This window comes from Dryobates pubescens, chromosome 9, assembly GCF_014839835.1.
Source record: "Dryobates pubescens isolate bDryPub1 chromosome 9, bDryPub1.pri, whole genome shotgun sequence".
Lineage (NCBI taxonomy): Eukaryota > Metazoa > Chordata > Aves > Piciformes > Picidae > Dryobates > Dryobates pubescens.
The window spans coordinates 34,384,612-34,400,095 of NC_071620.1; the positions used below are offsets into that span (position 1 = coordinate 34,384,612).

A 15,484-nucleotide genomic window follows, 5' to 3' on the forward strand; every position below is an offset into this window, starting at 1 on the left:
ACACACACGCGCGCGCACACACACACACACTCTATGCCTGACATACACCACTGCTACAGTTCCCTTCTCCTCACCTCCCCCCAGAAAACTAGAATAGGAACCAAAACAACAAAACAAAACAAAAATGACAACAAAAAGAAAACAAAATCACAGCTGGACCCTGTCCTACACGAGGTGTTAGAAAACAGGAGCCATGACAACACATTCATTTCCACTAAGGGTGTGTGAAGCAGATACTGCCCCTTCTGTAGCTCTCAATAAATCTAGTCACTGACAAACACTTGTGGAAAAACATATGCACCAGTCTCCTGCATAATACCAGCTGCAACTATAACAACAAGGTTATAACATAAACCTAAAATAAGATGATAACATGTAAATACTGGGTTATTTAGTCTACAGTACAGTAATCTGGATAAAAATGACAAGGGATAGCCTAATTTCCGTTCCCCAAACAGCTTTTACTTTCCTACGTTGGATCGACCTTCAATGCAAATCTTAACCTCCTGAGGAATAAAAGAAGGCTTGGGAAGAGTCAAAGGTGGCTCCTCTTCTGATTTCTCTAGTTTTCGTGATTCAGGGGCTGACCACCTCCTCTTCCTCGTTGCCAGGGGTTTGCTGGGTTCTGTTTTGGTGAGCAAAGGTGCTGCAGGCAATCCTATTTTGTCCGGAAACTTCAGTTCACCATTCTCAGCTAACATCTGTGTGCTTCCCTGATTAATCCCATTTTCCTGCTCTGCATACCTGTGTCTACTTCCAGCTAGACTGTCATTCTTTGAATGCTTCAGCAAGATACTAGCTGAGTCCATGGGCTGGCCCTTTTTAATAGAGCCGTTCTTCAGGTTCTTGAGCGTGAGCGATATGCAGACGTCCCCCACTGAGAGTTTGGAGCATGGCAAATCAAAGAGCTGGCTGGTTCTCTCGGGGCAGCAGGATGACCAGCCTTGTCCAAATACAAAAAAAGGGTATTCTACCAAGACTTCCACACTGACCTGCAGAAAAACAGGAGACAATAGAGAGAGAGACAGAGGGAAAGAGAGGGAAGAGCGTGAGATCACCCATGTGCCCCCACACGTGCGCAGTGCAAGCGGCTCTTGCTGTTGGGAGAGGGATAAAGCTGAAATGGCAAAAGTACTGTTCAGATTCCACAAAATCAGTAACATTGACCACCAGCTCTCACACCTGGCCTTGTCACACAGATTTCTCTGAGCTCAATGCTTCTTAGCACAGGACCTCAGTGGGAGTCAAGCTTTACCCTTACCCAGTCATTCAGAGACTAGGAGGCAAAACTGCTTTGGCATCTGACAAACACCAGCCTCTTGTGGTACCAAGAGCCTGTCATTCACATCTAAAGACACTTTCCGACCACAGGATGGTACAACAAAAGCTCTCAGTTCTGACATGATTTCCTAAATGACCAAGGGAATGTCACCATCACCTCCGCCAGAAGCAACATATACTTACCAGCGTGAAACTGCTGAAGGCATGCTGATTTTGAGGGCAAGGGCATGAGTATGCAGAGTTGTAGCCCCAAGAGCAGTCAGTATGAGCCTGTCTTTCCCCTGCAGTCCTATTACCAGTCCAGTTTCCTTCCTTCTCATGTCTGCTCTCCTACTCTATCTGAGTTCACATCCCTGTACTCCCTTAGGCAGAGGATCTCTTCTGACTTCTGCACTGCATCTCCTTTCCTGCCCTCACTTCACCACAGCCAGAAGAAAAGACTAGCAACAGGTGCCCACTGCTCCTTGACCTTGCAAATGCAAGGACCTCGCATGTGGGACCTTGAGGTCCCAACATGATAAAGCACCTAACACTTGCCTTTCTTTGCATGCACCAGCAGTCCAGTGCTCACTGCACAGTTCTGTCTGCAGGCTCCAGCACTTGCTGTGGACTCATGTGAGTCACAACCCATGGAGTAAAGCTCACCCTCCCCCACCCCACGCACTACACCAAGGGCAGGATATTCTATTACGTCTAAATTTGTCACCTGTTTTTAACTTGCTGTGTGTAACAGCAGTGAGATTTGCAGCTCTTAGAAGGTGGCTTATGCTGAAGTCGGATACCCACTGCTCTGCTCCCAAGGTCCCCAAGTCCTCTGGAGCTCCTCTCAGGCAGGTGGGACAGGATCCTGCTCTGCTGGTGTAACCCCTATTTGGTAGGTGCTAAAGGGCAGGAGAACATTTGAATAGATGTGCTCATCTCAATTTTGAGCCATTCATCAGGCATGGAGCATAGCAGCTGCCTGGAGAGCCCTTCCTTTCCAGGAACACTGGCTTGCTTGAAAGAAACAGCACAGCAGCTTTGTGAAACCACCTCTCACCCTTGGGAGCAAGTAACACTGTCATACAGAGCATGGTTTTGTATTGTTACAATTTCAGCTTTAAGGAATATAAGCAGTTTGAGAAGCACATTGCACTCCAGTGTTCAAATATCTCTGTTCACAATAATGTGAACCTTGGGATGAAGTTGCACAGCCTGCCTCACAAAGGAGATTCGACTCAGTGACAGTACAGCACCCAGTAGCCCTGCTGCTTCCCTTACTCTTGGAGGCACCTTCCCTGCAAGCAAGGCCCAAGGCAGCTTCTCTTGTACTTTAGCAGCTCCACATCCCATTGGGGCAGGAAGTCTTGATCAGTGAAATCCCACAGCTCAGATACAGAGGCTCCAGACCAGAAAAACAGACATTCCCATCAGATGCTGACTGTGCTTCTGACTGGTTAAGTCCATGCCATGCACCAGCAGTCAATTAGACAGTAGATTCTGATGAGAAAAAATCCCTTATAAAGCCTGTAAATATATGCTATATATGTAGGAGCACTGGACTGGATGATCTCTAAAGGTCCCTTCTAACCCAAACCACTCTATGACTCTATGGCATATGCTATATTGTGTCTATACTTCTGCAACTAGGCCAACAAGTAACACTGCATGTTTTATCCTGCCACTCCGCCTGGCCAGCCTAGGAGGTCACCATGCAAGGAATTTTAAAAGGAGCAGTTTAGAAGTACAAGATGCCCCCACTGCTCTCTCCTTTATATTGCTGTCTCCCTCCCTTCTGTCAGAATCCCTCCCTTTCTCCCTTCTGAATTCATTCCTTCCCTCCTTCCTTCCCTCTCTTCTTCTCCCCTTCCTCCTTTTTTCCCCCTGTTTCTTCTTTCCCATCCTTGTCAAAATCTATTTTTATCTGTGAGAATCATATATGCCTTGTATGTATCATCCTCACTAACACCCAAGTTTCTCTTGATGTGAACATGCTTTCATCACACATTATACTTTCTTTCCCCAGCGTGGCATCCAAACACCTGCCTGAACTGTCCATCACCGAAACAAATCCCAGAATTGGTGCTGGTGATCATGAGTAACATAGTAAAAGATGGTGAAATGCATGAATTGCCACGATCCCATCACAGCATGCATATACAACTATGGATTTGAAATGGGTTCCCTCACAGATTATGAAGCCCTGTTTCAGATGGTCACTGATGGATTCAGCTGACTTGGGATTGAAGGTAACCATTCTCTTCAAGCAACAGAAGTCAAGGACCTCTAAAGTGCGCAAGTTCAGTAAAACAAATCTGTTCACGATTTTTTTCTAACACTGCATTTAATCACAAAGAAATTACTTTCAAAAGCAGCCTTCCCCAATACCCTGCCATGCTTACTATGGGAGAGAAAGAAATGTGGAATTTAATTTTCCAAAGACAATAAAGCAAGAAAACAAAATACTGGTCCCCCTTCAAGCACACAGAGGCTCTACTGCAAGCTACATTTTAATTTATGTTTTTTAAGACTGGTAAGTGAAAGCACCCAAATGTCTTCAGTGCAGGCTGCTGAATATATGCAGTTTTCTATAACCCTTTGTCATCTTATTCCTCTGCCGACCTCAGCATGTAAGGTGGGCAATTTCAGTCATTTCACTGAAAAGCATGTGACTTTAGGTGGGTTAGTTTTCCCCAAGGTTTCCATACCAGAAAGAAGGTTGAATTTGCCAGGTGATTTGAAGACAGGGAAACGAGGGAGAATGACCTCTTGTGCTGGGGAAGGGCAGCCGTGGCTTGCCGTGGTAAGATACAACAGCAGCTGCACGGTGCCTCCCTATTTACAGTACAGTGGTGAATATGCTTGGCAAAAAGTAATCCACCTCTGTCCCTCATCTGGAGAGAAAATGAGCTCATGTTTGCACAGAGCCTGAAAATGCAAATTCATCGATATCATAATGACTTCCCAGAGATCCCTGGGAGGAACACGTAAGTGAGCCTAAGCTAATGATAACAGTGCTATTTTTGTATGGCACTTACTCTCTACAACTCACTCTCCCTTGATAATACCACTTGAAAAGCTCCCTCCTTCCACGAGTATGCATGAAACTTAATTGTAACAAAATACTCTGTGAAGCTACTAAACACGCAGATATATCCCCACTGTACTCCAAAGTCAAAATATATTTAAGTGCAGCAGCACTGCAGTGCCTCTGCTCAAAGCAGCACAACTAAATACTCTTGTCTCAAGGAGAAGACTAAGCCCTCTTCACACAGACCGTTTTGTAACGAGTCATGACTGCCGCATGCCTGCTAACAAGACCAAATGCTTTCATACAGCCACGGCAGGCTGCGGGTGAGGTCACAGAGACTCAAGCACATAGAAACCTCTCCCTCTCTCTCTCTCTCTCTCAACTGAGGCAAGGGAAAACCAGCAGAGCTGTCCCCGCTAAGCAGGGACACAGCTGATCTGGGAAGAGGCCCAAGTCCCGGAATTTGCAGGAAACCTAAATTAAACCCTTGTTTCTAATCATATCTCTATGTGACTCGTCCTCCATTCTGGAAGCATCCCTGGTGGGAAACACAGCTGGGGAGTATTTTGGCTGCAATGATGTCAGCCTGCTCCTGATAGGCTTTCTCTGTAAGGTGACACTTTGCTGGGTGAGACCCAGCGTGGCCCTGGATTTTCATAGCCTCAGACTCGGCTTGCTTTCTGCCAGAGGATGGCACTCCACCCCATGCAAACCCAGGACTACAACACATCGCCTGCATTGACAGATCTGCAAATGAGACATGACACAAATGCTACCTGCTAATTTGTACCTCTTCTGCTGGTGCAGAAACCAGTGGCCTGGCTGCAGGGAGAGAAAGGAGAGTAAGATGAAAATTGCAGATGGGAGATTGCTACTTTTGAAATCTCATTATTCAGGGCACCAGGGCAAATTAGACTAACTGGTCCTGATCCAAGAATGGTTCCTCTAATCACAAGACCTGAGATGCACCAAAATACAGCTGAAGGGGAGGGGAAAAAAAGCCTTCCTTAATACTGAAGTCACCAGAGGCCCAGCTCCTATCAGCTGTGCAGATGCATGCACAGACATGAACAAAACCACACATAGTATCTGCACTTTTGACATGAGAAAGGAGGTCTTAAGTAGCATGTAACCTGGGAAGGGCAGGCTGCAGACTGCTGTGATTATAATAATTTTTTTGTGCAATCTGCTTCTCAGTACTGCTGCTGTTGGTCTTTCTTCTACTGTCAGCCTGATGTACTTTACTACATGTGTCCAGGCCCAGCTTCTCTCTCTGGTTCTTCAGTGCTGAGGGCTGCAGGTGCTGAGGGTTGCAGATGCTGCAGGTTGCAGCACTCAAACTAAAACAAAGAGTTTTGCACCAAGATAATTCAAAATGAGTACCTGTAATCTAAAATCTACATCTACTTTGCTCTAGTTTACAACTGTTGCCCCTTGTCCTATCACCATATACCCTTATAAACAGTCCCTCTCCAACTATCCTGTAGGCCCCCTTCAGGTACTGAAAGGCCACAGTAAGGCCTCCTCAGACCCTTCTCTTCTTCAGGCTTAGTAGACCCAACTCCCTCAGTCTTGTCCTTGCAGGAGAGATGCTCCAGCCCTCTGATCATCTTTGGGCCTTCCTCTGGACCCTCTCCAACAGATCCATGTCCTTCTTGTGTTTGCTCCAGAGCTCGATGAGGTACTCCAGGTGTGATCTCACAAGAGCAGAGGAGAGCGGGGTAATCACCTCCCTTGACCTGCTGCCCACACATCTTTCAATGCAGCCAGGATAGAGTTGGGTTTTGGGGCTGCCAGCACACATTTCCATGTGCCCTGGCAGAGTCTTCAGGAGGACCTGCTCCATTACCTTGCCAGGCACTGAGGCCTGTAGTTCCTCAGGCCAGACCACCATAACTTTTCAAATATGATGGAAAGTAGCTTTGCTACTTCATCTGTTAGTCCATGGGTCCATGGATGGATCTCATCAGGTCTCATGGACTTGGGCACCCTCAGGTTCATCAGCTGGTCTCAAACCTGGTCTTCTCCTACAGTGGGCAGATCCTTATTCTCCCAGCCCCCCTCTTTGACTTCTGCAATTTGAATGATGAAGTTACAGTCCTTGCCATTGAAGACTGAGGCAAAAATGTTGTCGACTACCTCAGGCCTTCCATATTCTGTGTGACCAGGTCCCTCGTTTCCTTCCACAGAGTGCCTACATTTTCCCTGTGCCTCCTTTTGTTACTGATATAAAGACTTCTCTTGTTATCCTTGACGTCCCTAACCAGATTTAATTCTATCTGGGCCTTAGCATTCTTAACCTGGTCCCTGATTGCTTGGGCAATTTCTTTGTATTCCTCCCAGGTTACCTGTCCCTCTTTCCACCCTCTCTAGGATTTCTTGCTGCAACTAATAGTGTCCAGGAGCTCCCTGTTCATCCTTGCAGGCCTGCTGGCATTCTTGCCCACCTTCCTCTTTGTCAGTATGTATTGCTCCTGGGTTCAGAGGAAGTGATCCTTGAATGCTAGCCAGCTTTCTTGGGCCCCTCTCCCCTCCACAGCTTCATCCCACAGTACCTTACTAAGCAGGTCCTTGAGGAGCTAACAGTCTGCTCTCCTGAAGTCCAGGCTAGTGAGTTTGCTATGCACCCTCCTTGTTGTCCTAAGGATCACAATTCAACCATTTCATGGGCACTGCAGTCAAGACTGTCCTTGAGCTTCACATTGCCCACCAGCCCCTCCTCACTGGTGAGAACAAGGTCCGGTATAGCACCTTTCCTTATCAGCTCCTCTGCCATTTGGAGGGGGGAAATTATTATCAATGCACTCCAGGAACCTCTTGGACTGCTGATGCCTTGTGGTGGTGTTCCTCCATCAGTGTTTCTGAAGCCCCCCATGAGGACCAAAGCTTGTGAATGCAAAGCCCTTCCTATCTGTCTACAGAGGGCCTCATCTGCTTTGTGTTTCTGATCAGGTGGTCTGTAGCAGATCCTCTGCCTTCCCTCTAACCCTGACCTGTAAGCTCTTAAGGCAGTTCCTCATCATCCCCCAGATGGAGTAACATGGATTTCATCTGGTCAGTGATGCAGAGGGTGACACCCACTCCTCTTTTCCCCTGCCTCTCTTTCCTAAAAAGCTTGTATCCATCCATTCACATGCTCCAGACAGAGGATCCATCCCACCACATCTCAGTGATGTAGATGTCACAGCCCTGTAGATGTGCACGTCTCTAACTCTTCTTGTTTGTTTCCCATGCTACATGTGTTAGTATAGAGGCATTTAAGTTCGGGCCCTACTGAAGCTGACTTACTTACCGGCTCAAATTTAATTCTCATGCACTTCAGGTCATCTTCTACTGGTCTGTGATCCTTCTCCAGACTCAGGGCATCAATTACTGGCACTGGCCTCAGAGTGGTAGCAACTCTACTTTAAAGCTCTCCTTACTAAATAATAGGAATAGTGCTTTGTGATCAATACAGACTCATTCTCAACCTAAAAATAACTTTGGAAAGTTACAAGTTTTCTTCCTACACTGCAAACCAATGAGAAACAAAGGTCAGAAGCACAGCCTGCCCAGCCACCTAGCTGTTTTTTCTTTCCAAACTTCCCTTGAACACACAATTTATATGAGCTGTGCAGTGCTTAAACCACCTGCAACCAACACTTTGTACAAGTCTGTAGTGCATTTCAGTAACTTACATGCATGACGGAGCCACTCCCAGGCAGTTCCAGATTTTCAAGCCATGAAAATTCACTGCCTTGTGCTCTACCTATCTCTTAAGGGAGGATTTGAACTGAATCCAATCTGAGCTTTCTCGTGTGGAAGGCAAAAAATCACCTACCAAAATGCAAACTACATCCCCTTGTAGTGCTTATACCATTTTGTATTTTAATCCAAACCCATGAGGATTGTGTATTTCCTCCTGAGGGTTTTCTAGTTTACCTTGAAGACACTATATTTATCAGTGATGTGACCCTGATGGCTCCCCCAGCATAGTGAGTGGGATGAGTTTTGGACCCGAGTTTGTCTTGTAGATGGATGTGCTGAGGGAAGCTGTACCCACGGGGCCACAGCATGCACCCCAGTCCAACGCCCAACCCCACCATTACCTGTGCTCGATGCTCCCCAACCGCAAACTGTATGACGGCAATGCCTGGGCTATGGCTGTCTTCAATCCTCTCCACAGTGCTGGAGTCTATTTTCAGGTCGTTGCTGATTTCTGCACTCTGTATGAAGTCTTCTGTTTTCAAGTCCTCTACTTTTTTCAGCTCCCCATTGGCCAGCTGAATGATCGACCCCTTCATGAAGTAAGGGGGCAGCGTGGGAGGTGCGGCAGCAGGGGAGGCAATGGACTGCACCACAGGCAGGTGGATCTGTGCCTGCACCATGGTGGCCTGGTAGGCAGGCTGGGTGGTGAGAGGCTCCGCACTGAAGTTCTCGCTCTTGGGGACGGTGGTGGTGACAAACGTGTGAGGCACTGCTGCAAACTGAGGAGATGACGTGACAATTGCAGGTGTGACTGCTGACGGCTCAACATCTGCGCTGCCAACCGGTATCAGCAAGGACTGGGTGCCAGGGATCACCAGGTGCTGCGGCAGGCTGCCAGGGTACCCGATGGCTTGCTGCTGACTGCTCAGGTAGCCAATCACTGGTGGCTGGGTCCCAGCGTAGAAGGCCGTTGCCGGCAGCCCGACAGGGAGTTGCTCAGAGCCGCTGTGGGTGGTCTGAATAACGGTGTGAGGGGACAGTGTGGCCACTGCCTTTACCGCCTCGTGGCCCAGAGCCTGCTGTGGAGACAAGGCGTAGGACCGGTGTGCTGGCTTACCCAAGTGCAAGCTTCCCTTGTCATTGAGCACTGTGGGAGAGGTCTCACGGTTGGTGGCCTGCTGCACTTCCATGTCTGCTGTGGGCGTGTTGCTGTTGGGGACCACCATGACGGAGGCTCGTACACCTGAGGAATCCCGAGCACTGTACTCAATAGGGCTTGAGTGGACCACCACATGCCTGGTCTCATAATGATGGGGAGCTGGTTTATTGCCTGCTTTAACTAGACCCATGTCGGCAGAGGGCGAAATGCCGTACCTCCGGCTCTTCTCTATCTCACCGTTCAGTACCTCCTTGGCCTGCATTGCTTGCAGCCGGCTGCTCTCAGGCTTCTTGGGGGCATCCCTGGTGATGAAGTGGCCTCCCGAGTCAGTGTACTGCACCACCACTTGGGAGGAAGGACCGAGGGTGAGAGTGTGTGGGATCACCGTCTGATGGGGGTGCAGGGGGACTGGGATGGTTGGAGGAGAGACGTTTCTGACAGTACTCTGAGAAGAGCTGGAAATGTGGACGTACTGATTCTGCTGGGTGGGTGGAGGAGACCCGGCGGCAATCAGTCCAGGTGTCCTGACCAAGTGCGGCTCAACTTTGTGTCCCTGCTGGCTTAAGCCACTCATGCTGGCCAGCAAAGTGGAATAGGCCTCCAGCTGGGAGCGCTGGGATGGAGTGGTTGCAACAGCTGTGGCTGCTGCCACGGTGCCGGTTGCAGAATTGGCTGTTGGGGAAATCAGCTGTGAGGGGATGAATCCGGTGTATGATCCACTGTACTGGGGCCCAACAAACTGGAAGGTGTGTGGCAGGTGTGTGTACTGCACAGGGGAAATGGGGGTCCCTGACTGGGAGAGGGCAGGTGAGTACACTGTGGGAAGAGTGGTGGAGGCTGGAACAGACCTTGGCGCACTTGGCGGGGAATAGTCCAGCCCTGCAGATAGCGACTTGTGCAAACCCTGCTGCAAGCCCACCTCCACCGATGATGTGCCCCCAGGCCGGTGCCTGCTGCCCAGGCCCCCCTGGCTGCCAGGTGTGTTGGGGAGCCATGCTAGGTTATCTGCTCGGTGGTTTTCATTTGGCAGGACTGGCTTCACCTCTGAAGGCAGGCTAGTGGCAGGGATTTCTCGCTTCTTAGGTGGCAGGCATTCATTGCTCCGCTCTTGGTTGGATTTCATCTTTTGCCGTCCCCCCTCCACTGTGCTTGCTTCACTGTCTGGCTGGCTCTGATTTCAGTCTGATAAATGGAAAGTCACATTTGATTTCTGCAAGGGATCCAGTGACTTCATGAGGAATCATCTCCCCGTAAGCACGATTTTCCAACAGCTCTTCTGGATTCTGCAACGAGAGGATGGGCAAGGGAGGGGGAGTCACACAATCAGTGCTGGGAAATAAGAACAAGCAAGCAGACACCCCAAAAGAACAAGCGAGCCATAGAAAAACCTCTGGTGAAAAACCAAAACTGGCCAGGCATTGCTGCTCCTGTCTCAAGGAACAGCTGCTGCACTGTGAACAGCAACAAAAATCCTGGGTACATCTGCTAAGACATCATGAAAACAATTAAAACTTAGGGAAGATTGGAAACTATCTGGCCCCAACTTGTCATATTTTAGCAGCAGTCACTTATTTCCTAAAGCTCACTTTCTCCTTCCTCTGAGAAAATCCTCCATGTCTCGTAAGGTGCCTGGCTCACTCTCTCAGCCTTTCCTTCCCCTGCAACAATGACATTGACTTTACTTTAAGAAGTGGCAGGGAGTCCCAGAGACCATACATGCAGCAAATATTTACGTTAGCAACAAGGAGCTATTAGTGGTGTGGGCGAAGACAAATGGGTCACTCCTGAAGCCTTGACCTCCAAAGTCACCCACAGGGTGACTTCATGTCACACGAGGCCATGCGGTGGAGTCCAAGCAGCTGCTGCTGTCCTTCGTCTCCCCCATGCCCTGGCTTCTTACGGGCACACGTGGCCTTCATTTACCAGTCTGGCAATGAACCTTGGCCATGTGATCTGTTTACAGCAGTAGCATAGAGCCAGAAATGGCTCTCAGCCAAGTCTTTCATGTCTGGGTTTTTCTCCCCAGTGTTTTGAATTCCCTCTGCTACTGACACCTTACATCCAGGTGCTTGGGCAGGATTCTGCACTGTGAGAGACCCCCTACCACTCACAGCTATGCCAGAGCCTGGCACCAGCACCATCTCCAACTCATTCAGTTTTGTAGCTACTACCAGGCCACAGAGGCTGTGGGTACAGCACTTGCAGCCACAGCCACATGTCCAAACCCCATGCAAATTTAGCCCTGGGGATGCCTTGGTAGGACTGCTTGGAAAAGTATGGTTAAGTTTCCTGATCCAAACCAGGAGCCCCCACTACTGTAAAAGCTCATGATATTATATTGGGTAGTTTCGCTGTTGGAGCAAAATAGTTAAGATTCTGTGCTCTGCATTGCTTAATTTGTTGACTTCAGCTACCCAAAAGCAACACAGTCAACAGAGCCTTCCTAATTCTTTCATTATCTGTGGAGGAAAAATAGCATAACTAAATCCCATCTGGCTCTGAATCAAAAAGCAAACGGAGCTGACAGTCTCCCCATACCCTCCTGAAACCTACCTGTTTTGTCCCATAACAAACTTTATGGTGAGTGAAAGTCATCCTTAGCCCCTATCCAGCCACCACTTGCCAACTGTATTCCTGGCTGTTTTGAAGGCAAGACTGTGTGCTGAGAAACTATGCACCTCACACAATCAGCACCCAAACAAGAAAAGCATGCATTATATGACAGAAAAATGGAGAAAGAATTAAGAGTTGATGTGAAAGAAGATGGAAATAGGATATAGCCCACTTTAAAGTGAATGCTGAGCAGCAGTAATGATAGTTATCTTAAGGCATGTAATATTCCTTTGGGGGACTTCTTTCCCTGCTGCCATGCTTCTAATGAACAATAAGCCTGATGTTTATATGCGTATGCAGTACTTTGAAGACATACTACGCTGAGATTAAACCTATCTTTAAGAGCTCTCTTTACGTTTATGATCCTCCAAGCTGCTGTAAGCCTGCAGGAAAAGTCAAAATCTTCTACTGGTTTGATACAATCAGACTTAAGTTAATTATTCAGTTGTTTAAATATTGATAAACAGTAATGAAACACCAATAGCCACAGAGCCAGGGAGCTGGGGGTGGGGGGGTAAACCACTAACATTTCAGGCTGGCTTCCCTAGTTTTGAGGTGAGAAGAAAGATGAAAGGACTCAGGGTAGCCTCAAAAAAAGAAGAGCCAGTGGATGCCTTGAGCATGGTGGCTCTGGGACAGCAGCACTGCTACCCTGGCCGGCCTCAACCCACTGGCGCTGCCAGATGAGGGCAGCCAGGAGAATGAGTCCTTGCCACATCAGCACGGGTCTTCCCCCTTCTCCCAACAGTTGCTCAGCGTGTCTTGGCAACAGCTAAAATTATTATATTACACATGACTTACAGATTTTTATTTTTAAGTTTGACTAAAAATAAAATCACCAAGCTCACATTTGCGCAGTCATCTTTGGTTAACTTTAGCTCACTGTAGTCTTCTGTCCTGGACAGCTGGCTTTGGCAGGTAAGTCAGCAGCTACTGGCTGAGAAGGCTGCCCAGCAACACTGTGGTAGGACACCCTTGATGTGGGGCACTTGTCCCACTCCCCTTGCACACAGGGAGCTCATGCTGGGCTCAGACGGTGCTTCTGTCTTTTATGAAGATGGTTGTGAGCTGCAAATCCAGAATTTAAATACAGTCCCAAGGGGAAAAGCTGGGAGCAGAGGGCTGGCCCCTCTGCCTGCAACTGCACAGCGAGCTTGTATGTGGGATCAAGCAGGGTCAGTCAGTCTCATTTGCCGGGATGGATAAATTGGGCTCCCCAAAAACAGTCATTCCAAAAGCCCCAGGCATCTGGGTTCAGCTTCTCTGCTTTGGAGGTACTACTACGAAGCTCTATGAAACCTGGTGAAGCTTCACGCTGCAGGAGCTGAAGCAAAGGTTTTGTTCTGCTTAATAGCGTTGAACTGCTGAGTTTTGGGTAGCCTCCAAAGTCAAAGTCAACATCCTTCAAAAATTCCACATATAAATCTTTTTGGTTTTGAGGGGGGTTTATGTGTAAATCTTTCATTTGGCTGACTTCATCATCAGCGGCAACAAAAGGGCTACCCAAAATCTCCTGGCAAGCACCAGAGGAACGAACAAGCTTAGCGGAGACAAGGGATGAGACAGCTGTAGAGTGGTGAAGACTGCCCCACTTTTCCAAGGCCAAGTCTTTCACAGTGAGACTTTGAACTCTAACAGACACAGCACTGGATCTGAAAACATGCAAATGTGAAACATAAACCAGCCTACTTCTGCTTCAAGACTTAAAAGTAAAATGGTAAGTTTTCAGCATATTTCAAGTTTGAGCAACAGGAAAGGTAAGACAGGACTGTTTTTTCTAGGGAAGCTATGAAAAGGGAGACAACCCAGCCAAAGTGTCTCAAAGGCAAGAGGTACAAAACCTGGTTAAACTGTTCCCTGCTGGCTGTCCTAGAAAGACGAATGCCTGCCTTCTGTGGTGTGCCACCGGCTTTATTTGTATGCCTTTTTTTTTCCCCAAGTAATTTTTCTGACTCTCAAGACTTAATTTCTCTTTAACTTTGGAATTGACAATCATGATTTTTCAGATATGCAAATGAGCAATAAAGACCAGGTGATGTTTTGCTACTGCTTTGTGCGTGTGTGTGTATGCGCACGCCTGTGTAATTATGGCTGGGAAGGTAAAGGGGACAAAGAGATCAGGGACAGCAGCTGGACTTCAGTATCTCTGGCAGCGAGTACACATGGAACATTGCTGAAGTGTCTGGACAGCCAGTGTCCCCTGGCAGCCTGCCCACACTCAAATTCCTGGAAAGGCTTAAGGCAGAAAAATAATTGCTTGGAGGAGTCACCATCTGGGCTTGCTCTGGTCCCAAAGGAATCGCATACTGGAGCTCAGGAAGTGCATTTTTCATGCAAAATTCCAGCATCTCTCTGCAAGGCACTTTAAAACTAACTATGTCTCCCAAATCACTATTTTTCTATTTACTTAATCTAATAAATGTAAAACTCATGACAGGATACTGCATTACAGCTTCAGCAACCTCCGTTATTTATCCAAAGTTCACTGCAGTCAATACAAGGCTCCAAAGACACCATGATCATATGCTGCATCCCACCACCCATGACTGAGTCTTAGGGTGCAGAGAAGTTTGGGCCAGACTCACAAATCACATCAGCACCCTGGCTATGCAAACAGTGAGGCTTTCACTGCCTTCAGAAATTGGGCAATTTTGTAGTCTTCTCCAGCTTCCAGCTTCAGGGATATTCAATTCAAACCAGTCATTGCCAAAAGGCTCCTTTCATCCCAAACCACAGTAACATACAGATTGGTATGACTTTCCAACTTTCACCTTCTAGCTCCAGGTATGACCAGTAAATTCTCAGATCTATCCATGCAATAAAGAAAAAAACCCCAACTACGTTTCCCCTCTCTCACACACCATTGCCCTGCCTGGCACGTATACCAATGTAATATTTGAAGAGTACACCAAATAAAAATAGTCCTTTGAATCAAGGCTGAGACGAGGCTTGTTATGTCTGGGGTGTTACCAGGCAGAACTGGCATGGTAGTCTGATGCTCCCACCTCAAATCACTCGCCCATCCCATCACAAAAGAATGAGTGGGCAATTACAGCAGCACTGGAAATCAGTGGGAAGGAAAGGCACTTAGTCCCACCTCTCGCCTTCGCTCCGAGGCAGTTGGCATCTTGCAGGATCAGATTCAGAAAGATTTAAAGACAGGCACATTGCAGAGGGCTCTGCAGCTGCATTCTGGTTCTCAGATGTATATGCCAGCTTTTCCCCCCTCTCTCTACACCCTGCCTGCTGCCAGCTACATATTCATAGTTGTAGCTGCTACAGATTTTATTAGCCTTGCCATGTGCAGCTCAGTGCATGCCAACAATAGCTATAGGAGTTTATTGTCCAATCCAACCAACTTCACAGCTTTCTGGCAGATGTCCCAGGAAGGCCAACTGCAGAGATCCATCACTAAGACACATGAAAACCTCTAACAGAATTTGAAATTCTCCTCCCAGAATGAAAGGATTCCTGATCAATACCACATCTGCAAGACAGATTGTCTACTGCAGTATTAGCTCTTACTATACTCTGGGCATCTGCCACAGCAAAGCGCCACAGGTTTCTGCAGAGTGAGCAGCTCTTCTTCACGGCCCTCCTCTCCCTGGTCAGGCTAGACAGCTTCCTCACAATACAAAAAGCAAATGATATGAGCAAAGCTCAGCGAGCTCATTGCGGGATTTGAGATGCCCAACAGCTTGAAGTTCCCATGAAATTTTATGATGCACATATGT

The 15,484-nt window shown here is 47.8% G+C and overlaps 1 protein-coding gene across 7 annotated transcripts in view; it reads right to left on the bottom strand.

The window, feature by feature from the left end:
* Positions 1 to 15,484, bottom strand: part of ATXN1 (ataxin 1) — a 156,742-nt gene continuing 141,258 nt past the window's right edge. For all 7 annotated transcript variants that reach the window (XM_054164113.1, XM_054164118.1, XM_054164115.1 and 4 more), the window contains 2 exons: positions 8,380 to 10,420; positions 1 to 992 (listed from right to left, as the gene is read on the bottom strand). In XM_054164113.1, the coding sequence (XP_054020088.1) occupies positions 462 to 992; positions 8,380 to 10,260 (2,412 nt within the window). In that variant the 5' untranslated portion in view covers positions 10,261 to 10,420 and the 3' untranslated portion in view covers positions 1 to 461. The remainder of the gene's footprint in view (positions 993 to 8,379; positions 10,421 to 15,484) is intronic.